Genomic DNA, 22,064 nt, shown 5'->3' on the forward strand with positions numbered 1-22,064 from the left:
CAGCTTTTCCCGCCCAGCGATGGCGGCTCCAAGCAGCGCCAGGCTCCTCCTGCACCGTGCCGTCACGCGGGCCGCCAGCCAATGGGAGACGGGTATCCCCGCCACGTGACCGCGCCCCGCCCCGTAGCTCCGTGCCGCCGCGCCCCGCCCCCCGCCGCTGTTTGTCCCCGCACGTGCGGCCCGTCACGTGACGCGGAAGGAGGTCGGCGTCGGCGCTGAGCGGAAGTCGGCGCGTCTATGGTTGCGAGGCGGACAGAGCGCCCCCTGCTCTCTATGGTCGCTCCGCCGCCGGGGGCTGCCGGGAAGCTGGCGGACTATGTGCATTTTTCGCTCATTACCTCACAGGGCAGGAGGCTGCCGGGAGCGCGGAACCTGCCCGCGGCCTCGCTCTGCTCCTGCAGCTCCCCCCGCTGCCGCCGGCCCCGGGAAGCGCGGCTCACGGCGGGTCCCCGCCCTGCCGCCCGCCGGGCCCGCTTCTCCGGGGAGCCTCGCCCGGGCCCATGGCTCCATGAGGCGGCAGCCGGGACAGCGGCGGCGACTGGGCTGAGGAGGGAGAGGCGGAGCGCGCCCGGCCCGGCCCGGGGCAGGAGGTGGGAAGCGGAGCCGGGCGGGCGGGGAGGGAGCCCGGCACCGGGGCCGCGTCCCACAGCGCCACGCAGCGGCCGGGCCGGAGCCGGGAGCCCCGCAGGCCGGTGTGCACCGCGCTGTGGGCCCGGCGAGTCCGGTGAGCGGCTCCGTGCAGCTGTAGCGCCCTCACGGAGCGGGGAGCCGAGGCCGGGGGCTGCCGCGGGCCGACAGTACTGCCGGGACAGCGCGGAGTGAGCGAGGGAGGGAGGGAGGCAGTGATGGAAGGGCGGCGCTGTGCTGTGCTGTGCTGTGTGCTGTGCTGTGTGCCGCCCTGCGTGCAGCCCGGCTGAGCGGTGACGGGCTGCTCCAGCACAGCGGCGGCGGCACAACTTTTCTTCTTCCTGTTTTCGGTCCCGAAGCGGAGCGAGGAGGGAGCGGCGCGATCCCCGTCGGTCGCGTTCGCTGCGCCCTGTGCGGGCTGTGCCTCGGGGACATGGGGCTGGGGGCTTTTGAAGCGGGGGGGGCATCTCCCTCCGCGTGTCCCGGTGCCGCTGTGCCGGGAGCTGCAGCTGGCGCTGTGGCAGGAGCACAGGAGGCAGGGAGCTGTGAGCAGGGAGCTGTGAGCAGGGAGCTGTGAGCAGGGAGCTGTGAGCAGGAGCTGTGAGCAGGGAGCTGTGAGCAGGGGCTGTGAGCAGGAGCTGTGAGCAGGGAGCTGTGAGCAGGAGCTGTGAGCAGGGGGCTGTGAGCAGGGAGCTGTGGGCAGGAGCTGCCGTGTCTCTGTGTGTCTTTGGGCTTTGCCCATTTCCCTGTGCGGGCTCTGGGTTCGCAGGTCAGTTATTGGTTTGGGACGGGCGATGCGGTGCTGGAGGCGGCAGCTCCAGGAGCTCGATGTGACTTCCAGGTCTTCGTGGTACTCTCCGTGACTGTGACGTTTGTGCTTTTAGCCCTGTCTGACAGATGGGGAACTGCTTTTCCCTCCCTCTGTGTGCCCAGATCTCACGGTGATGGCGGCGTTACAGTCACTACGTTCCTGCACTGGCTGCGTGCAGGTCCTTGAGGATCTGCATACGCTCTCCTCCCTGTGTCCCATCCCTTCTCGTGCTGTATGAGATAGTGTTCTCTATCAGTTCTGCTTTTTCTGCACACGTATCTGTTTTCTGTCCTTACCACTTCCCTCCTCTCAGGCTGTGCTTATCTTCAGCTCTTCCTCTTGTGTGTATCTTGACCTCTCCTGTCTGCTTCTGGGCACTGCTGATTTCATTACTCCTAGAAAGCTAATGCAGGTGCTGGCTGCTGTGCTCTGGGCACAGTCTGTTGTTCAAAGCTCATAGCTCTGTAGCATGAGCAGCAGCTGTGGGAGCCCAAAGCCCAGGGTGTGGGTTAAAGGAGCTGTTACCCTTCTGCTGAGGAGGAGGCAGGGAGGTGCAGCCGTGGCTGTGAGCAGTTTGCCATCAGTGTAGCCCCCCTTCAGTTTTCCCAGCTTCCCTCCCTTTATGGAGGGCAGGGTTCTGCTGCTGTGCTTGTTTTTGTTGCTGTTTGTTTTTGTGATGAGCTGCCTATCTTCAAAGCGTTTGGTGAACTGCACCCACATCTCACAAGCCCAGTTTCCTCTTGCGTACCTACTCTTCTGATTTATGTATGGAAGTCCCCATTTTGCTTGCTGGCCTGGTTTTCCCTCCGTGTTAGAGTTGCATGTTGGAGGGATTTTCTGCTTTCTCTTGGGAAAGCAAAGCCGATGACTTTGATAAGCAAGGGAGCAGCTGTTGGTTTTCCACTAGAAACTGTTCTGTGTAGTGCTTATTTTATTTCCCCCTCTCCTTTCCAGGGTTCTGCAAGTGCTTCAGGCTTCAAGTTGTGAAGCAGGATGGGCAAAAGGCGCTGTGTTCCTCCCCTTGAGCCCAAGCTGGCAGCTGGCTGTTGTGGGGTAAAGAAGCCCAAGTTGTCCGGGAGCGGAACGCACAGTCATGGGAATCAGGCCACAACTGCACCAGGCTCCAGTTCAGGTCCTCTTCAGAACCACCAGCACACAGATGGGAATAATGGAAGGGAGAACGTATCTGACTTGACTTTGGGCCCGGGAAATTCCCCAATTACTCGAATGAATCCCACTTCAGGAGCTCTGAGCCCACTTACTCGGCCCAATGGAACTGCCAATAGCACCAAGAACCTGGTGGTGACAGCGGAGATGTGCTGCTACTGCTTCGATGTACTCTACTGTCATCTCTACGGTTTCCCTCAGCCACGACTTCCTCGATTTACCAATGACCCCTAGTGAGTACATGGTGTGCGGGAGGAAAGGGGAGAAAGCAGCACTCGGAGCTGTGATGGGGTCGGGGTGCTGGGGTGGGAGGCAGGGTTTCCTATGGGGAGAGGGAGAATTGGTGTGTGGGGAGGAAGGGGATGTTCTGCTCGGGCTGCTGAGCACAGAAAGGATTCCCTGTAGCTGTGTGAAAGAGTAAAGATGTTCTATTGAAGTTGGTGGGTTTGAGTGGAGCTCTGAAGAGTGGTCAAGTGAGAACAGGCCTGGGCCTACGGGCAAGCTGGGCAGATGTGTGAGGAGTTACGGTGCTTCTTTGGCTCATGGTCTGATGCAATGCATGAGAGCATCTGTGCGTTTATCAAGGAGTGCATATCCACCTCATGATAACGCTGCTGCAGTTGGCTCCCTTTAAGACTTCTTGCTCTGCAAGTAATTAAGCATGCCGTGCCTTAATAAAATTCTACTAAAGCAACTGAAGCTGAAATTAAACAGTTGACAGAAAACAACAAACTAATGTAATTAGTTTGAAGGGTGTTGTGCCTCTGATAGCAGGTGCTGAGGACAAAGGAAGAGGCTCCTGCTGGCGGATTGGGAAAGGAGGGAAGTGAGCAGTTGAAGCAAGTTTGTGTCTGATCCCAAAACAACAGCTGAGCTAGAGAGAATTGGACAAGGACATGCACAGGGGTGTGTTCTGTTGCCAGAGCTAATGGGTTTAGTAGGGAGGGGAGTAAAACATTTTCAAGCTGTGGAACTGAAAACTGATTGTTTTTGAGATGGTGCTGGCTGCACAATATGGGGAGAAACTGGCAGTTCACTTTCAAGGATTGATAGCAAGGTTAAGAAGGAAGGAGATGGGTATGAAAAGAAGCGAGGAGGAGGATTTATGGAAGTTACCTGGCATTTCACTTTGGGGAGATTTACCTGATGTTTGTCTGAAGGTTGAACGTGTGGGTGTAGAAATGTTAATGTCATTAAAATGTTTGGATGAAGAATTATATGGGAAACATCAATGACAAACAGAACTTGTGGTGCTCCTCAGGAGGCCGCCTCCAGAACCAGCAGATCAAATAAGAAGGTGTTGCCACCCCCAATTTAAATGAGTATTTAGAATATTATTTAAATCAATGTAAAGGGACAACAGCTTAAAGAGGTCAAGGACTTTTCCTTGCACTGAACATCTTCCCACCTTACTGTCACTGTGGAATCAGATGTAGGTTGTGTATCCATGCAGTTATTATCCCAGCAGGATTACAGGTACATGCTCTGAATGCTACTGCAGGCTGAGCTGTTTAATGTTGTAAGAACAAGTGAGTGGAGACGGGCTCTGGATTGGAATACGGAATAGCTGCAGGGCATCCCCAGACTGAAATGTTTCTGCTGATGTTTCTCATACCTAAACTAATGGTTGTTTTCTCAAAGGAGCGTATTAGTTTGTTCTGTTGCTTGAAATGCAGAGGTGGTGGTGTTCTGTTCCATAATCACTAAGAGATTATTTTTATATGGCTTTGTTATTTGGGTGTTAAATCACATTTCTGTTGATGAGTTTCATGAGGGGCCTTGCTTCAGAAATGTTGGCTGTTGGAAATGTGAGCCCCTGTTTGAGAAGTTAAAATTCATTGAGCATTCCAGTGCTGATAATTGTGACACTGCAAAGCAAAACCAAAGATAAATACACCAGAAGTCCCTCAGAAGGAACAAGAAGGAGCGTGTTGATGGAAGGAGCAGAGAGCTGCCCAGCTTCATCCTGAGCTGTTTGTCAGACAGCAGATCTATCAGTGCTGAACCCCAAAGGCAGCGGGTGTGATGGCTGGGATCCTGAGTAAGGAGTGTGATGTCATAACTGCAACCATTACGGTTTGGAGTCTGCTGTGGATGCTGGTCATCCAGAGAGGTACGCGCAGGGATGGGGATGGTGGTGCCTACAGGTACCTGTGCGGCACAGCACCTTGTACACATGTTAACAGTGACATTCGCAGAGCGGTGTAGAAAAGGTGGCTTGTAGGAATCAGTCGGCTCTGAATTAACTTGGCAAATGAAGAAAATATCACCTTTGTTATTTAACTTACTGAGAAAATGGTGGTTTTGAAATAGTTAGTTGGTTACTTCTACGACTTTAAAACTTTAGTTTGTTTTCAGAACAAACCCAGTTTGTTCCAACATGCTGTACCGTGCAAGTTCCTATCTGCCATGCAAGAAAAATAACATGCGTGTATTGTGGGGTCTGAACTACAACAGTTCTTTCTGTAACGTGAGCTCCATGCTGCTTCCAGCAACCCCCATTTTGCTACTTTAACTCCCCATTGTAGCTGTCTGCTCCCGGAGCTGCCCTGCACCCAGTGCAGTGTCTGGGTAGGGGCTGTGGCTGGAGGGAAGTGGTTGCCCTGATCTCCTCAGGGTATGGCTGCAAAGGATCAGAAAGTCTTGGGTGAAATGTAAAGGAAATGCACTTTACTGAATGGGCTGTGGGACAATTCTTGTCATTGGTGCCTGTAATTTGCTAACAGCATTTATTGCTCACATTGAGAAACAATGTCTTTTACATGGTGAAAAACTAAAACAGTGCAACTTTATCCACTTGTTTGAAATGATATACGTCCTTTATGCCTCAGTTGTTATGACCACACTCAAAACCTGTTAAAAATGAGGTATGTTTCTTAAATACAATGGCCTCCTGGATGTAATTATCTTGTCCTTCCTGGTAATATCTCTTCTATTGTGGATGTAGGAAGCTGTGTCACAGCTCAGTGGAAACTTTGTTAAAGTGGAGAGAGGTGAATTGGAAATGTGAACCTGTGATGTGAATCCAAGAAGAGAAGGGACTTACATTTGTATTCTGTCAGCTGTGCTTTCCATCTTCTCCCTTCCTTTTCTTCTGTCTGGGCAAAGTGATTGTTCCAAAAGTTTAATTAGATTAAGCTAAATTCTCACCGAGCTTGTGCCAATAATGCACCTCAGAAATCTCCTTTGTGAGCTCACTGTCATTTCATTACCTTTTTTTAACTGTAAGCTTTCGTATGTATTTTCTGAGCTGTTTCTGTTTTCTGTTTCAACATATGGTAGATGGATGAAAATAGAGAGGGATGATGATATCCTGAAAGTACCTTGCAGTGTCGTTGGGAAATGAGAGCAGTAAAACTCCTCTGCCTCCATCAAGGAGCCACGAGGTGGCTGGCGGTTGCTGAAGAATGTTTCCACTTCCTCTGTGGGCAAAGTACTTCACAGTTACCACCTAAAGACTGTGTGCTGTCTAGGGTGGTCACAGCTGGTAACTGGGTCCTGAGTGCTGGGTTTATGCTGTGATCCTGTCCTGTGGTTCTATCGTTGCTGTGGGTAACAGCACTGGACGTTCCTTTGTCACTGCAGGTCATAAAAGGTTCTGATTTTTAAGACGTTAGAAGCTTTTTCCTGTGTTTAGAAATCAGCCCCTCTCCGCACTGATTTTGCCTTATCCAAACAGAATCTCTCTGTACTTCTTGTGTCATTTACTGCAAAAATACATTGCTTCAAGAATTTGAGGAATTCTGTGTGTGCTTTCATGTGGAGTCAGTCCTGCCTTCATGTTTTAGAACTCTTGGTAATATCTCTCTGATTTCAGATAAAGCTTTTCTTAACACCATGTGCTTTCCTATCATATCACCATAGAAATCCACGCATTTGGTATCACTGATGCGGTCACTTTCTCCTTTATGTTTGGGTTTGTTTGAATTCTGAGTGACCACTCCTTGCATCCAGTACCCTGTAATCTGAAGAAGTGAGCTCGGTTACCCTGCTTTTACCATTAGATCAGCATCATTGGTTGCCTTGCGTGATATTCCAGCTGTTCCGACATTTCTGTAGAGCTCCAGCCACCATTATCCTTTCTTTCCTGTTTCTCTTCCCAGCTGTTTGCAATTTCACTCCCTTCTGTACAAGTGAACTTTTTGCCCCTGGTATTTGCTGTTATCTGTATCTGTTTACCTCTTTGCAGAGCTCTTTTGAATACTGTTGTAAAGAATTCCATGTTTTCTGAGGGGTTTTCTTGTGGCTGTTGGCTTAATAGATTGAAATGAGCCCACTGACTTGGAGAATCTACCGTTATGCCTGTAAATCTATGGGTAGATGGGAAAACGCATTTTTGGATCAGAACGATACAGTGGTTTTATACTTCTCTTGCAAACCTGAATTATAGGTGCTTTGCAGAATGCAAACCATTCAGGATCTTTCATTTTTCAAAGGTGCTACAAATGAGTAATCTAATTTTCATCACCTGTATGACTTTTGGTTGTCCTGTAGGCTACCAGATGCTGTTTGGTGAGGCCGTTACTCACAGAGCTTAATGAGTGGGGTCAGATCTTACTCATCAGAAGAGATAAGGAAGTCTGCTGGGAAGGCATGGGGGGAAATGCATTTTGCATTTGGAAATGTCATTTTCATTTATATTGCTAGACAGCAGGTTGAGAAGACCTGCCTGATAGGATTTATTACAGGGAGGATGAGAAAGGAAGCACATGCTCTTCTGTACCTGTTGTCTCCCCTGAGAGGCTCTAGAGGCTGAAGTGTTTCTTGTTTCTTGCCTTTTCAGCCCGCTGTTTGTAACGTGGAAGATTGGTCGAGATAAACGATTGCGTGGATGCATAGGTACTTTTTCTGCCATGAACCTGCATTCAGGACTCAGGGAGTACACACTTACTAGGTAACTATGTTGAAAATTAAATAAACCTGATAACAGTTTAATTTGCTGAGGATTGAAAGTTAAGTTGTTTTATTGGATTAACATAGTTAATTTTGATATGCTTCACGGCAAAATAAACATGGGAATTGTGTGATATTTAGGGGGAGGTAATGAATCAGGATGTACGGAAACATATTTGCACCAGGCGAATTTTGGTCGACATTTTAAAGCTAATGTTGAACCTGTCTTATTTACTAACAGTTTTGACCTGTCACGTAGCCCCTGACTTCTCTCCACTTGCAGGAAGTGAATGCAGCATCAGGAGGCTTGTAACTAGTGTCTGTGTATCACAGTTCGTTAGATCATGAATAGGTGCAAATCACTTTATCTGCAGTGACAAATAAAAAATGTATATATTTCACAGAGGTACAATCAACAAGGGCATAACTGAGCATCCGAGGGTTTCACTGAGTGTTCAGATGAGGTAATGTATCTTCTCTTCCCTTTAGTGCACTTAAGGACAGCCGATTTCCACCCCTGACCCGCGAGGAGCTGCCCAAACTCTTCTGCTCTGTCTCCCTCCTCACTAACTTTGAGGATGCCAGTGACTACTTGGACTGGGAGGTGAGAACAGGTGCATTTGGAACTCTGCATCACTCGTTCCGTTCGGGTTCGGGTTAGTACATAGTGATGTGTCTCCTTTGTTTCAAGGGTGTATGGGGAACCAAACTGGGGACAGAAACGTGGGGCTGGGAAACTAGAAGGGGGGAGGATGATGGGTGATAGTGTGGTGTTGGTTGGGAGGGGATCTGGATGGCAGTAGAAGTGAAAAAGAAGGTATTTTGTGGATTTAGACCGGTAGGAAGTAGGTTTAGGTACGTGTATAAACCTGGGAAGTGCTTTGATGCTGTAAACAAATAAGGAATAAAAGATGGTTAAAACCTAACATAAGAAATGTTTAGGACATTTTACATAGAAGTATGCTTAGCTCAAGGAATGTTAAGTAGGCTGCAGTTGGGCTAGCTTAGACATGGTTCTCTGTTAGATTCTTGTCTTGCTGTACCAGTGTGGGAGATGGCAAACCGTCAGACTTCTAAGAAGTCTTTCTTTTGAAGAGGTGGCAGGGAGGCCGGCGGTGGAGAAATGCACAGTGTTGCATGAATGACAAATCAATCATTAACTTAGTGGTAGCAAACACCTCTTATTTGGCTATTCATTTCCATCTATAGGTTGGGATCCATGGGATCAGAATAGAGTTCATCAATGAGAAAGGTGTCAAACGCACAGCCACGTATTTACCTGAGGTTGCTAAGGAACAAGGTGGGTTTGAGATGACAGCTAAACATGCCAGTACTCTGTGTCACAGAATTGGGTAACGTAGATCCGTGGACTTTGGGTTTGGATTGCAATGCTCTCCTTGTAGTGGTGCCTTGGATCCACCAGACTTAATCTGGATAACTGACACCTGATACAGCTGCTGTTGGGTTTTCATCTGGCCTTTCTCTCATCCCACATCTGTGCACAGTTTCATCTTAGTGTAAAAAAATGTTTTAGGGCTTAAGAAATAGAGGATCTCAAAATATGGAACTTGCAGCTTCATTTAGCATTGCGTCTTTCCTCTTCTATGTTTCTTCCACCAACTAGGATAACTGCAGACTGCACAGTACCAACAGGAGAGTTCCTTTCCTCCTCATTGTTGCTAAAGTAGCATCCTCCAGATGAGGGCAGGAAACAGGGCCCCTCTGGAGCACACTTCCCACTCAAATATAGTAGCGGTCACCATGGTAACTGCTCAAAATATTGCCTCCTTTCCTCCACCTAGCAGAGTGGAGTGGTCGCATCCTCCTGGCTCTGGGGCAAAAGACTAAGGTAGGAATTTTAACTCTGATCTCTCACATAGCAGTGCACTGTGCTATCACTAGAGCATCAGGCTGATCCCAATTTGTCTGTGTAAAGCTAAGTATTACCTTACTTTAAGTCTTAAGAGCTAAAAGTGAGTGGCACATGATAAAACAGTCTGGCTTCTCTGCAACAGAGGCAAGGCACGGACCTTTGTAAGAAGAGAGGTCGTATGGAAAAAATGGGATTCCTGTTATTGTAGACCACTGCAGTTCAAATATGCAGGCAGTGTGCATGCGTGAGATCGTGTGTGTCCAGTTTGGCACCGGTATTTCTAAAGTTCAGAGTTTCTTCTTTAGTTGTTTGCTTCTCTAGCAGTCTTTTAATGCATCTCCTCTCTTTTTCAGACATCATTTCTATACTGAAAAATATCCCATTTTTCTTTCTCATTAGACTGGGATCAGATCCAGACCATAGACTCCTTACTCAGGAAAGGTGGCTTTAAGGCTCCGATTACCAATGACTTTAGGAAAACAATTAAACTCACCAGGTAAGGTGATGTATTTGTTGCCTTTAAGCTGTATTTTGTGGTGTTTTGTGGATGATTCCACTTACTAGTGCCAGGTGTATGTCTTCAGGCTCCTATCAGGTGATAGGTAGAGGCTGAAAGAAGAAAATCACCAATTCTACATGTTAGGCAGGTAAATGGATATGGAATAGAGCGTAACGTGTTCGGTCTGTGCAGGGTTGAAGGCAGTGTTTTCAGAAAGCTCTTGCTATTTTTTTAGTGCAGTCATTAGGTCAAAAGAAGCAGAACACTGCAAGTTTATCAAAAGGTCGATTCTTCTGCTCTTCTCACAACAGACTTCCTTTTCTCAGTGTGCTGATGTTGATACAAGTTGATCTTTAGTTTCCTGTATGTCGCTTCAGGAGTCCTCTTAATTATGATCATCTTGAGCAGGGCTCAACTTTTGGCACACTAAAGCTAAATAAGACAGTTTATCCAGACTATTGCATAAGGTGATGGAAAACAAAGCAACTATTGAAGTTAGTGGGTGTCTCCTTATTTATCATTGTTGGGGATGATCCAAAAGATGATCTTTTTCCGTGTTTTACTCTGATGCTGTTTCCACAGGTACCGCAGTGAGAAGGTGACAATCAGTTACGCGGAGTACATGGCCTCTCGTCAGCATTGTTTCCAGAATGGCACTCTTCATGCCCCTCCCCTCTACAATCATTACTCCTGACACACGGCTGCATGACCAGTCCCACCCCCCAGTTGCTGCCAATGGCTACGACATCATCGGGGCAGACGCCTCTTCTTCCTGGTCCAGTTACTTCTATTACTGCACCATTTTATGATGCTAGCTTCCGTTGCCAAGTCTGCCTTCCAGCTGACCTGGGGGGAGGATGAGAGCATGACAGAACTTCAGGGGCCCAAGCCTTATCTCAGCCTTCCCTCCAAATGGGGATTTAGTTGGATTGGAGCTCCATGCCTACAAACTGTCGTGAGGTGCAGAAGACCTCTAGAAGTGAAAGTGCCACTTCAGACCGATCTATTTGCGTGTGTTACCGACACTCTGGAAGCTTGAGTTGTTTGTTATGGAAGCCCCCCAGATCAAGTAGGAGCATTCCCCTGGCAGCCTGGGCAACGGAGTCCAATAAAACATTTTTTAGGTTCTTTTTAATTTTTTTTAACCTCTGGTATCTGTTGTGTACCAAGAGCTGATTGCTGTCCCCGCGCATCACAGGTGGATGTTACAATACAGAGAGGGCTGAACATCTGGATAGCACCCCATCCTCACAGTCAAAAAGAAAGCATTTAAAGATGTGAAAATCCTTTGGGTGGTATTGCTGATGAATCTGTTACTTAAGTAAGCCCTAGAAGGCTCTAATTCTCAGATCCCGCTGTAGATGGAATCTCTAGAACTCCTTTTGGTTTACAGTTTGCTGGGTTTTTAGGTGGTGCTTTGTAATGTAGCCTGCTGTGAAATAGAATGCAGTTTTGCCTGTAGGAAAGCAAATTGTCATGCTGTGTACATGGAGGACAAGGTAACTTGCGTGTATCCTGGGCAGTCTTTGCTGTTACTACCCTGTTTTGTGTCAGGAATTTGTAAGAGAGCCTGATTGGGAGTGGGGAGGGGTTGGCAGGGAGTGGAGGCTGTAGTCATACAAGGGAGACAAGTGACTGAAATTTCATTGGAACACTGTCTTGGGGACCTTCCTTTTCGTAGGACAGCCACTTCCTCTAGTGTGACTATTGATAGTGGGGTTTGTCAGTATTCTGGTCTATGGTGGGCCTGTTGTATGAAGCTGTGTAGTTTTGCTGGTCATATATTTTACAGCTCTTTCATTACCACTCAAGGCAATGAGCGGGGAAACGTGGGTCACCTAAACTGTATGACTCGCGTGCATTCTGTATTCCTTCTCCTGTCATTGATTGCAAGAAATACTCTGTTCTAAGAGGAAGATATGCTCTCCAGTTGTTGTTTGGCAGCGTTGTTAAGGGACACCTTGTCAGCGAGGTTGCTGGAATTCCAGCTGTAAATTCAGAAACATTTTTGGAGGGTCAGCAATGACCCTCAGGAAAGAAAATACAGGTGTATAGCAGAGTGGTGGCATCTTGGTCACACGTAGCTTTAGAGTTTGCTTGTGTGTGGTAATAATGGACTTCTCAAATTGGTGGTGTACTGAGCTTCAAATTCTGTCCTGGCGAGGTGGGGAATAAGGCTGGTAGGAAGCTCAGGGCTGCGTGCTGCTGTTCCTTCTGGTCCTAGAGAAGAAAACAGGCCTGTGTGGTTTTGCTTTTCACGGTGGTGTCCTGTCCTCCTGCTGCCGGAGGAGACAGACGTGAGGGAAAGGAGGGTGCCCTGTTCTGGATAACTGTGCAATACTGACCCAGCTTTCCTCCTGTACTGGGTCGTTCTTGTAAATTGCTGTTTTTCCCTTGTGATGCTGTTGAAGAGCAATTGAAGATGAAGGGATTGTTTTGCGATTTCCTGCTGCTGAGAATAAATCGGACTTGTTACAAACTCGAGGAGTTTGTAATTACTCTCCCAGGTGCCCTGGAGTGATGAGGGAGGACGGGGTCAGCTCTGGACAATACCATTCACTGTTCAGCTGTCAAACAGTATGATACATAGGGCTACACTCATTACTGTTCAAGTGTTCTACGTTAGAATTTAATTTCATAAAGGTTTAAAAAGAGCAAAAAAAATGGTGCTAAAACTTCACCCCTGAGCACGCTCAGTGAGACTGGTCATGCAGGCATACAGTGCCAGGCTTCTCAACTCTTCTTTCTTTTTCAAGCATTTGCCCTGTTCTGCGTCTTCACCGGTGTACAGTGTTTTCCTGATCTCGTTTTATTTGAATAGGGGATGACGAAGGGGCGGGATGGGGAAGGTTAGCTGTTGTTTTGAAATAAGAGAATTTTGGGGTTGAGTGACGTGGTTGGATAAGCTTGATAGTGGGCCGGGTGGTTTGGCACTGAGAAAGCCTTATCCTCTCCCACTTCCATTTCCCTGTTCAGTCTGGATTTAAAAAAACAAAAACAGCAACAAAAAAGCCTCTAAAATATGTACTGTGTTCTTGTCTTGCTGCAGTGAGAAGAGAAGCGAGCAAATCAGAACCACTGATCTGCTGTGTGAGAAACAGGCCCTCTCAGCTTTAGTCCCATAAGGGTCCAGCTATGAAATCAGTTGAAAAGTGTGTCAATTAGTGAAATTAGCTCAGAAAAATGTATGACAAGGACAGGTGGTCTCAGGAAATAATCCCATTTCTAGATCATTACGTGGCAGCTATGCATAAGGATGAAAGGAGTGAACTAGAAACAAAATGCACTTTGGTTCACCTCCAGATGGAGGTAACAAAAATCAGCTAATCAGTGGTTACCTTGTGGGGACAGCAGCTTAGAACTACTCCCTCTAAAGCAATTGTGACCTGGTTTGATCTGGATTCAACTCATCCTTAGAAGCAAGTGCCTTTTGGTCTAGAAGGGCTTATTCTCATGACAACCACAGCTGAGAAATAATCTCACTGCAAGTATGAATTGTCTTTGTTCTACAGCAAATACAGAAGAATGTCTTTGATCACTGGAGTCTGTCAGTGTTGGAATGTTTCCACTGTGAGGTTCTTAAAACTTCTTTTCATGTTTAATAGTCAATCTCAACTGAGATCACTTCAGTCTGGGAAGGTTTTATGGTCAAAATATCACATATCTACAGTTTATAAGAACTAAAAACAAATTCTGTAAGAAATCTAAGAGATGGTTTTAACCTTTGCACAGGATAATTTGTTTCCATAGTTCATTAACCTACATCTGCAATCTTCACTGACTATTAGTGCTGTTTTCTGTTTGTATTCTGGAAACTACGTCATTTTGTTTTGAGTTATTTTGGGGTTAATTTATTTCCTTCAAGCAGGAGACCTCTTTTGACCTTCAGTGCAGAGATGTCAGACCAATTCTTTGTATTACACTTGGTTGCCTCCTACCTATATAATAACTTCTGAGTGTAAATAATTGAACTCTATCCTCTAATGAAGTATTGTAGAGAATAAATCATAATGGGAAAAAAAAAAAAAAGGTTGTATTGTCCTCTTTATACAATTTCCTACAGCTTTTATGGGACACAATAAAATCTTTCTCATCTGCCAAGCTGGATAACGTGCTGTATGTATAAATACCGAGCCTATTACGTGTTCAGAACTACAGGAGTTGCCAAGTTGCTATCATAGCTGTCTGGAAACATAAAGACAGACTTGCTAGGAGAAGTGAGGAGAAATAGTAGGAAAATGAAACACAAATACTCAAAATGTTGTACTAATAATCACACAGCAAAGAGTCTGCATTCCAAAATAACACTGACTCAATGATAACTCCGTTAGTTATCCTGATGGTGGAACATAGAGCCCACAGACACTGAATTCTGTAGCACTCTGAAAATCATGGATCTGTACATCTGGCTTACAGTACCTTAAAGTGTTCTTTGGTTTTGGTCTTTTAAAATGAATTCAAGAAAAAAAAAGAGATGATACACACTTTACAGGTCCTCAAGTTATCTTAAATACAAACAAACATTATTTAGGGGAAAAAGAAAGGTGTATTGCTAGACTCATATTAAATCTTGTAATGATTGCTTTGGGACAGGACTGGTTGCGCACAGACTCTTTTGCCTTTTTGCTTACCTCTGGTTTAAACGTTCTGTACATTGACGGGCTACTGCTGCTGACTGCTCTATGGCAGATGTGTAGTTCAAGGTCCTGTATTTCACACTGGTGGTTCTCAAGGGCTGCAGCCCTGGTACCGGGGAGGAATGAGTGTAAGAGGAAAAAAGAAATCAATAAACTACATACCTGAAGAGGGAGAGCGGTTCTGAGTTGAACACCCAAGGAGTTTGCTCACTTCAGGGCAGCTCCAAAGCATGCACTTCAGCAATTACGTTTCCTTGGAAGACTTAAGATAATGCAAGAATTTATTTCTTGTATGTCCCTTATGCAAAGTAGGGAGTGAGTTAAGGAGTCTGTAGCTACCCCGATCTGCAGGTGACTTGTATGTCCTGATGTCAAGCACAAAACCAGCAACTGCTGCTGTTAAGTGCCCTGATTGGCTATCAGTTATGCTTTCTCATCTGCATTTTTAACTAGGGTACATACACTGATCTATGCTTTGTATCACTTTATGGCATAGATATTTTTCCTTACTTTACACTGAAGCAGACAGGCACAAAATCTTTGGCCTGTGTCTTCCATTGGAGATTCCTGTCTGCACGTTGCTTCCACGGCTGCAGGAACCCTCAGCAGCTCACAGTGGAGGTGAGCACAGGCAGAAGGAAGTGCTGAAATAATTCCAGGATTGCTCTCCAAAAAGCACTTCCTTCTGGTTTTACTTCTGCTTGAAAAGAAACACACACCAAAAAAAAAGACAATTAATGAGTCATTTTGCACTGATTAAAAACTCTTAAAAACAAATGATGAAATGCCTGGGAGAAATCTCTACAAGAAACTTCAGCTGAATAACACTTGTTTTTATTCCTAGCAGAATATAGACATTTTTTCTTTGAACAAAGTTTATATGAAGTATCTAATGATGATTGAGAAATGCTGTGTCTCAGAGACAACCATTAAAAACAGAACATGTTACTCAGTGTTATTAATGTGCACACTGAGCTGTATGTGTAAGTATTGCTCTCAAACGGAATGATACACAGCACAGCCAGTTCAGAGTGTGCTTAGATACTGTATATATATATTTAAACATCAGTGTTATGTCAAAGCCAGTTTTGCATTCAGATTGTCAGCATTTGGGTGTGTGGATACAATTTTGTATTGCTCTTATGCTCATCCACTGTATTTTTATTATTCAATTTTAAAAGGAATTGATAAATGGAAAGTGAGATTATAGGAAAACTTTGGATATTTATACTTCAAGAACACATTAAAAAAACATGTAAATCTTGTGCAACAATGGCCATTTTGACACCAGTTTTTCTAAGTGGGGGATTTTGCTCATGGATTTTGATGTAGCACATGTTAAAAATGTTGCTGACAACAAGAAGAGATTAAGGTCTCAGTGTTCTGATCTTATTACCTTCAGTCAAAACCTGCTTTCTAAATAAAAGTCAGTCTGTGGCACGCCCACTAGGTAGATAATTACTGCGACAAAGCTCCAGAGCTGCTGGAAGGAAAGACATTACAAAATTCAGCAATGCTGATAATGGAATGTATTTATTACATGTTCCTATGTTTTACTATACAGATGTTTAGCTAAAGGGGTTTTGTTTTTGTTGTTTGTGTGTGTGTGTGTGTGTGTGTGTAATAGCTGTTTTTTTGCACTCAAGTTGCTAGTGGGTCTGTTTTCAGAGGGAAGGAAGGAATTGCTGTAGAGTATCTATTTAATAAACCACTGATGTCCCAACCAACACTTTCTGCCCTGGACTATGCAACAGAAGCTCATGTCTAAAACCTGAGACTGAAACCAAGCACAGCAGTGACAGGGAGCTGTTAGCCACCACCACCGCCTCCTTGGCTGTACCTTTATGCTCTTGTAGGTATGTGGCTTTCCCCGAATCCTTTCAGTTTTCATGTACTTAAGTAGGAGAGATCACTGGGGAACAACAGATGTTAAATTTGTAACCAAGACTGCAAGCTACCTACTGCTTGAAGATCAGGATGTTCTGAGGTGAAAGGGTATGTGAGAAGCTGTTGGGATTCCAAATGATTTTAAAAGGCTTCTCTCATCAATCTGGCATGTGGATGTGGCCCTGGACAGCCTCATCTAGTATTAGATATGGAGGTTGGTGGCCCTGCCTGTGGTGGTGGGGGGGGGAGGGGTTGGAGCTTTATGATCCTTGAGGTCCATTCCAACCCAAGCCAGCCTATGATTCTATGATTTCCTTGTTTTCTTGTAAACGTAATTGAAATAGCCTCATTCACTAGATGTTCTATTTCCACACTATCTTCCTGAGTGTCTTTCTGTTTGTACCACTCAGCTAATTCGTTTTTAGTTCGCTTCTCTGCCACGCTCGTCTGGAGTTAACAAACATTAAGGAGCTCAGATCTGATCCTGCAGCTCCTGGTGGAGCTCACCCACCTGCAGGGTGCAGGAAGCACAGCAGCCGGCACAGATGTGCGTTAGGAGAGCAGGAGTGGCCTCACAGTGAATCCTCCAGCCATTTATTTCTGCATTTCTTTAAGGGCATGGGGTGACATTGTGCAGCCTAAGATGATTACTGTAAGTCTTAAGCTGGTTGGGCACTTTCATGTGTGTTCCCAAGGGAAAGTACTACTACAAACACTACTTTGCTAGCAGTGCCAGGACGAACCCACTCATTTCCAGCCTGCCTGAAGCTTTAAGCTGTCTATGGATTATTCCTGAGTAGGCCAAAGAAGGGAACCTTACTTCTATTGTGTTCTGCTATTGCCATCCATGCTCCTCCCACACACACCTCCATGTATTTACCACACTGCACCAGAAGTAATGCTGCTGTGGGTTGTTTCCTGGAGCCATCACTCGCTGCGTTCCCTCAGAGGCATCAAGATGGAGGCGCTGGGTGCTCACAGCGCCGTGCAGCGCAGCTGGAGCCACCTGAGGCGCCGCTCCCTCTGCTGGGCGCCGGGCACTCACAGCGCTGCGCTTCCGGGCGCCATGTCTTCCAGTTCCGGGTGAGCAATGGCGGCGGGCGGCAGCGACCCGCGCACTGCGGATGTGGAGGAGGACGCCTCGCAGCTCGTCTTCCCCAAAGGTGCGCGGCGACACCTCGTGCTGTTGTTTGGATCCGTGTTTTAAACACTGACGTTTGCTTGTTCCAACGTAGAATTCGAAACGGCAGAAACCCTGCTGAACTCAGAGGTCCATATGCTTCTGGAGCATCGCAAGCAGCAGAACGAGAGCGCGGAGGATGAGCAGGAGCTGTCCGAAGTCTTCATGAAAACCCTGAATTACACAGCGCGGTTCAGCCGCTTCAAGAACAGGGAGACCATCGCCAGCGTCCGCAGGTGGGTGCGAGGCTTTGGGCTGTGATACGTAACATCAGCCTTGTTCGATGGAGCTGAGATTTACTGACGTTTCCTGGGCTTCCCACAGCTGTGTCTGTCTTTTTACCTATCCACTGTTGTAATGTTTCTTCCTTCATAAACTTGGATGCAGTGTCAAAAAGCAGAGTTGTGTGCTGTCTGCTTGCCTTGATGCTGCTTTGCTTATCTGTCTTGTTGTTGGCTTTCCTCACAGCTTGCTGCTCCAGAAGAAGCTCCATAAGTTTGAACTGGCGTGTTTAGCCAATTTATGCCCTGAGACTGCTGAGGAAGCCAAAGCTTTGATTCCCAGGTGAGCATTTATATACCTAAAAGGAGTGTGGTGTACTGCCCTGTGATGTAAAGCTGCCCATGGACAGATGCCTCCTCCATAATCCAGCTCTGCTGATGGGAAAACCTTCCATCTCAGTTTTTCTTCACTTACCCATTGATCTGACAGTGAAGCAATCTAAATATCCCTAACGCACTTTAGATAACATTTACTGGATTAAGAGTGATGGAATCGTGGAGTTGGAAGGAACCATTAAAGGCCATTTGCTCCAACTCCCCTGCAGTGAACAGGGACACCCACAGCTGGGTCAGGTTGCTCAGAGCCTGGCCTTGGATGTCTCCAGAAGTGGGGATTCCAGCACATCTCTGGGCAGTGGCTTAGACTGGGGCTGTCAGCCCAGCCAGCTGCGTTTGTTGGTTGTTGTTGGAGCAAACAGCAGTGTCCCTCTGAACCGCTGGGTGGACAATGTGCAGATGGGGCAGGGAGATCTTCCAGTGTCGTCTCATCATTTGTTACCTCGTACCCTGAGATAGAGGAGGAATGAGACACTCATCTGAAGTACAGCTTTCCCCTTGTATGCTAAGATTTCATAGAATCTTCTAAGTTGTACAAACGTTTGTTGAATACCTCCACAAAAGGCAACCAGCACTTCCCTGCTCAGCCTGTTCCAACACCTCACCACCCCTTCTGTGAAGAAATTCTTTCTAATTGAAACCTCCATTGGTACAACTTGAGGTATTTTGCTCACATTCTTCATAGCAAATCTGGACTGGCTTATGAGCATGAGGCCTGCACCCGGGTTGACCTTTTGGTACAATGACTTGAAATCATTCCACACTGAGCTGTGGGAAGGTTGGAGTTCTGTCACATAAACAGGAGGCTCTGCATGGGTGTGAAATGAATTCAGAGGGGAACAGGGGAGGCTGTTCCTACGAGCTTTAATGTACCCACCTTGTTCTTACCTTGCAGCCTCGAGGGCCGGTTTGAAGATGAGGAATTACAGCAGATTCTTGACGATATTCAGACCAAACGCAGCTTCCAGTACTGAAGCTGAGCACCAAAAGCTGCCCTGATACGCTCAGTTGTTTTGTATTATTCCCCTTAGCGTAAATTAAAAAAGATGTTTCTAAGATATTAAAAGATATTTCTAATTAAGCTTCTGTGTTCTGTCATATTTATGAAGATCTCTGCAATACACTGATTGTACTGGGACAAGGTGGACGCTCTGAGGGCTGCGCGGCTTCCGATTGCGCATGCGCAGGCTGTGGAGCGGCCTCCCTGCCGCTCAGCGTCTTATCGTGGTGCGCATGCGCCGCCCCTGGCGCTGGTGGGGGCAGGAAGATGGCGGCCGGCCGCGGCGGGGGATCGTGAGGCGGCGTCGGCGGCTTCCGGGGCCGAAGAGCCGAGCCGAGCCGAGCGGCGGGGCCGCGAGGGCGCGGTGGGAGACGCCGGCTGGACGGTGAGCTCGGCTGGGTGCGGTGTGAGGCGGGAGTGGGGCTCGGAGAGCGCGGTTCGCTCCGCCATTTTTAGGCCTTGGCCCTGGAGGGAGGCCGAGCTCAGGCCGAGCTCAGGTTGGAGCGGGGCGGGATCGCGGCGCTTCGGGCCCGGCCTTGTCCGCGGGGTGAGGGATGTGGGCTGTGAGCGCCGTGTTGTGGTGGGGCAGCGCTGCGCCGTGCGCGGCTGCTGGGGCCTGAGTAGAGCGTCTGTCCCGCTCCCAGTTCGTGCTGTTCCTCCTTGGGCCTGCGGGGTGCCGGCCTGGCACTGCTCGGAGGTGGGTGCGGGGCTTTGCGGGCAGGTACAGCCACGTGCGGCAGGCGCTCACCTACCCTGGGAGCTGGGCGGGCTGTGTAAGCGCACGGTGGGTCATTTCGATGGTGGTGATTTCTCAGTTAAATTTATTACTAATAACGTCTTAAAATTAGGAAAATGTCTTTTTTTCTGCTTGCTAAACTTGGTGAAAGCGCGCATTATTTCTCCCTTGCTGACTCTTAGCTGCTTCTTTAAGATTAGATATTTGTATACTCGAAATATGGTATTTTGCGGTAGTGATACTCATGTGAGCGTCTCAGTCTTACAAAAACTGCCGTAGGTAAGTAGTTCTGTACCGTTGGGTCTGTGCCTTATTGCATCTTTAGTGTTCGTTTGTGGGTAGTGGTTGGGAATCTGTGAGCTTCAGTCCTTCAACCTTCTTGCAACAGTTTTCTCTCCCTTTGTACCTGATTTAACTCGAAGCTGTTATTCCTTTAATGAAGGCACTTCCACATGCGTATTTGCGAGAGAGTGTACAGTATGTAATCAGGGTTGTGTCAAAGTACCCACGGTTTCTTTCTCTGCAATTACCAGTCTGCAGAATTGAGTTCTGTTAAAATACATTGTTTTTAATATAGCAGTGTATAATAATAAGCTCTCTATTTACAGTCGGCTTCTTGACATCTTGTTTGGTTGTGCTGTAGTATTTCTAATGGGTAGTTATGAGATTCCGGAGAACAAACAATTTAAGCAGCCTCAGCATGGTAAGACTAATTTGGCATGTCTTTAATTGATTTTGTTATTGTTTTTGGAGTTTTCTGCCCAGCTGCTCTAGAACTCAAAAGTTAGGCTTGACTTGACCTGCCTCCATGGGACTGTTTCAGAAGCTGATGAAATTACCAGATTAAGAGTCAGTTTTCGTAAATAAATAGAGAAATATCAGGGACATGTGAAAAATCTTTGAGCTATAGAGAATTAACTGATTATCTGGTGTGTATTTACCATAGGATCACAGGTTGGCTTGGGTTGGAAGGGACCTGAAAGCCCAGCCAGTCCCAGCCTCTGCTGTGGTCAGAGATACTTTCCCTCAGCTCAGGCTGCCCAGGGCCCATCCAGCCTGGCTTTGAGCACCTCCAGGGGTGGGAACCCACACTTCTCTGCACAGCAGTGCCAGTATCTAAATGTCCTTTAATGAGTGAGTCCAGAGAAGGAGCATTAAGATGATCAGAGGGTTGGAGCACCTCTCCTATGAGGAAAGGTTGGGGGAACTGGGCTTGTTCAGCTTGGAGAAGAGGAGGCTGCAGGGAGACCTCATTGTGGCCTTCCAGTACTTGAAGGGAGTGTATAAACAGGAGGGGGAATGGCTGTTTGTGAGGGTGGACAGTGAGAGGACAAGGGGGAATGGTTTTAAACTGAGAGAGGGGAGGTTTAGGTTGAGTATTAGGAGGAAGTTTTTAACCCAGAGGGTGGTGACGCACTGTTCACAGGTTGCCCAAGGAGGCTGTGGATGCCCCATCCCTGCAGGCATTCAAGGCCAGGCTGGATGTGGCTCTGGGCAGCCTGGGCTGCTGGTTGGTGACCCTGCACACAGCAGGGGGTTGGAACGAGCTCCTTTTCAACCCGGGCCATTCTATGATTCTAATAAACTCCTTGAGCTGCTGAAATCTTCTAGCAGATGATTGTGCCTGGTATTTGAAGTTTGCCACTGTTACCCACAGTGTCAGCCCTTCATACGCTGCAACAATTTCAAGATGTAAAAGAATGGCAGCTACAAAGCAGCAGTAACCATTACCCTGTGATACATTGGAATTGAAAACTTGTGCTGAGCAAAAGCAGTAATAAGGTGGGAATTGTAAGTTGAACTTGAGACAGAGGTAGTTTGCTGCAGCAGAAAGAAGTCTTGGTCAGGGTAGGGAGTGAGAGAGCGCCTGGTTTGTTCCCTTCCCTTGCAGATGCCACACTCTTCTGAGTGGCTTGAGAAATATGCTGGAGCAAGGTTTGGGTTGTGTAGGGGCATGAAAAAGTGCAGTTTAACTTCTTAGTGAGGTAGTTCCATGTGGAATATTTCACTTTCAGTGGCTCCAGCTGCAGCACTGTTATCTAGGGAATTTCTGTACTTTGTTTGTTAAAACTGGAAAAAAAAATAATAATTCCCACTGTGCCCAGATACTGCTGGAGCTGCTGCTTTAGGAAACTGA

The 22,064-nt window shown here is 47.1% G+C and overlaps 3 protein-coding genes and 1 long non-coding RNA gene across 9 annotated transcripts in view; 3 read left to right on the plus strand and 1 right to left on the minus strand.

Moving 5' to 3' along the window:
* The first annotated feature begins 240 nt into the window (after nucleotides 1-240).
* Nucleotides 241-13,968, plus strand: AMMECR1L (AMMECR1 like). The gene is made up of 7 exons (XM_015871211.2): nucleotides 241-590; nucleotides 2,393-2,838; nucleotides 7,389-7,499; nucleotides 7,988-8,102; nucleotides 8,708-8,798; nucleotides 9,771-9,867; nucleotides 10,453-13,968. The coding sequence occupies exons 2-7, from the start codon at nucleotides 2,432-2,434 to the stop codon at nucleotides 10,562-10,564; spliced, it is 933 nt and encodes a 310-aa protein (XP_015726697.1). The 5' UTR covers nucleotides 241-590; nucleotides 2,393-2,431; the 3' UTR covers nucleotides 10,565-13,968.
* LOC107317955 lies at nucleotides 8,660-17,375 on the minus strand. Its single transcript, XR_001557090.2, has 5 exons — nucleotides 17,261-17,375; nucleotides 15,904-15,990; nucleotides 15,018-15,204; nucleotides 14,502-14,613; nucleotides 8,660-12,090 (listed from the first exon to the last, which is right to left on the minus strand). It is a non-coding gene; the product is annotated as an uncharacterized LOC107317955 (long non-coding RNA).
* Nucleotides 17,376-17,429: 54 nt separating this feature from the next.
* POLR2D (RNA polymerase II subunit D) lies at nucleotides 17,430-19,272 on the plus strand. The gene is made up of 4 exons (XM_015871210.2): nucleotides 17,430-17,557; nucleotides 17,630-17,810; nucleotides 18,043-18,138; nucleotides 19,087-19,272. Exons 1-4 carry the CDS (start codon nucleotides 17,485-17,487, stop codon nucleotides 19,163-19,165), a joined length of 429 nt encoding a protein of 142 aa, XP_015726696.1. The 5' UTR covers nucleotides 17,430-17,484; the 3' UTR covers nucleotides 19,166-19,272.
* Nucleotides 19,273-19,428: 156 nt separating this feature from the next.
* WDR33 (WD repeat domain 33) overlaps nucleotides 19,429-22,064 on the plus strand; it is a 59,560-nt gene continuing 56,924 nt past the window's right edge. For 5 of the 6 annotated variants that reach the window (XM_015871007.2, XM_015871008.2, XM_032446445.1 and 2 more), the window contains exon 1: nucleotides 19,466-19,576. The gene's annotated coding sequence lies outside the window, so the exon portion shown is untranslated. Of the gene's footprint in view, nucleotides 19,577-22,064 lie in introns of all 6 variants that reach the window. The other variant, XM_015871006.2, reaches the window with a different exon arrangement.

The sequence above is a fragment of the Coturnix japonica genome, chromosome 9 (assembly GCF_001577835.2).
Source record: "Coturnix japonica isolate 7356 chromosome 9, Coturnix japonica 2.1, whole genome shotgun sequence".
Lineage (NCBI taxonomy): Eukaryota > Metazoa > Chordata > Aves > Galliformes > Phasianidae > Coturnix > Coturnix japonica.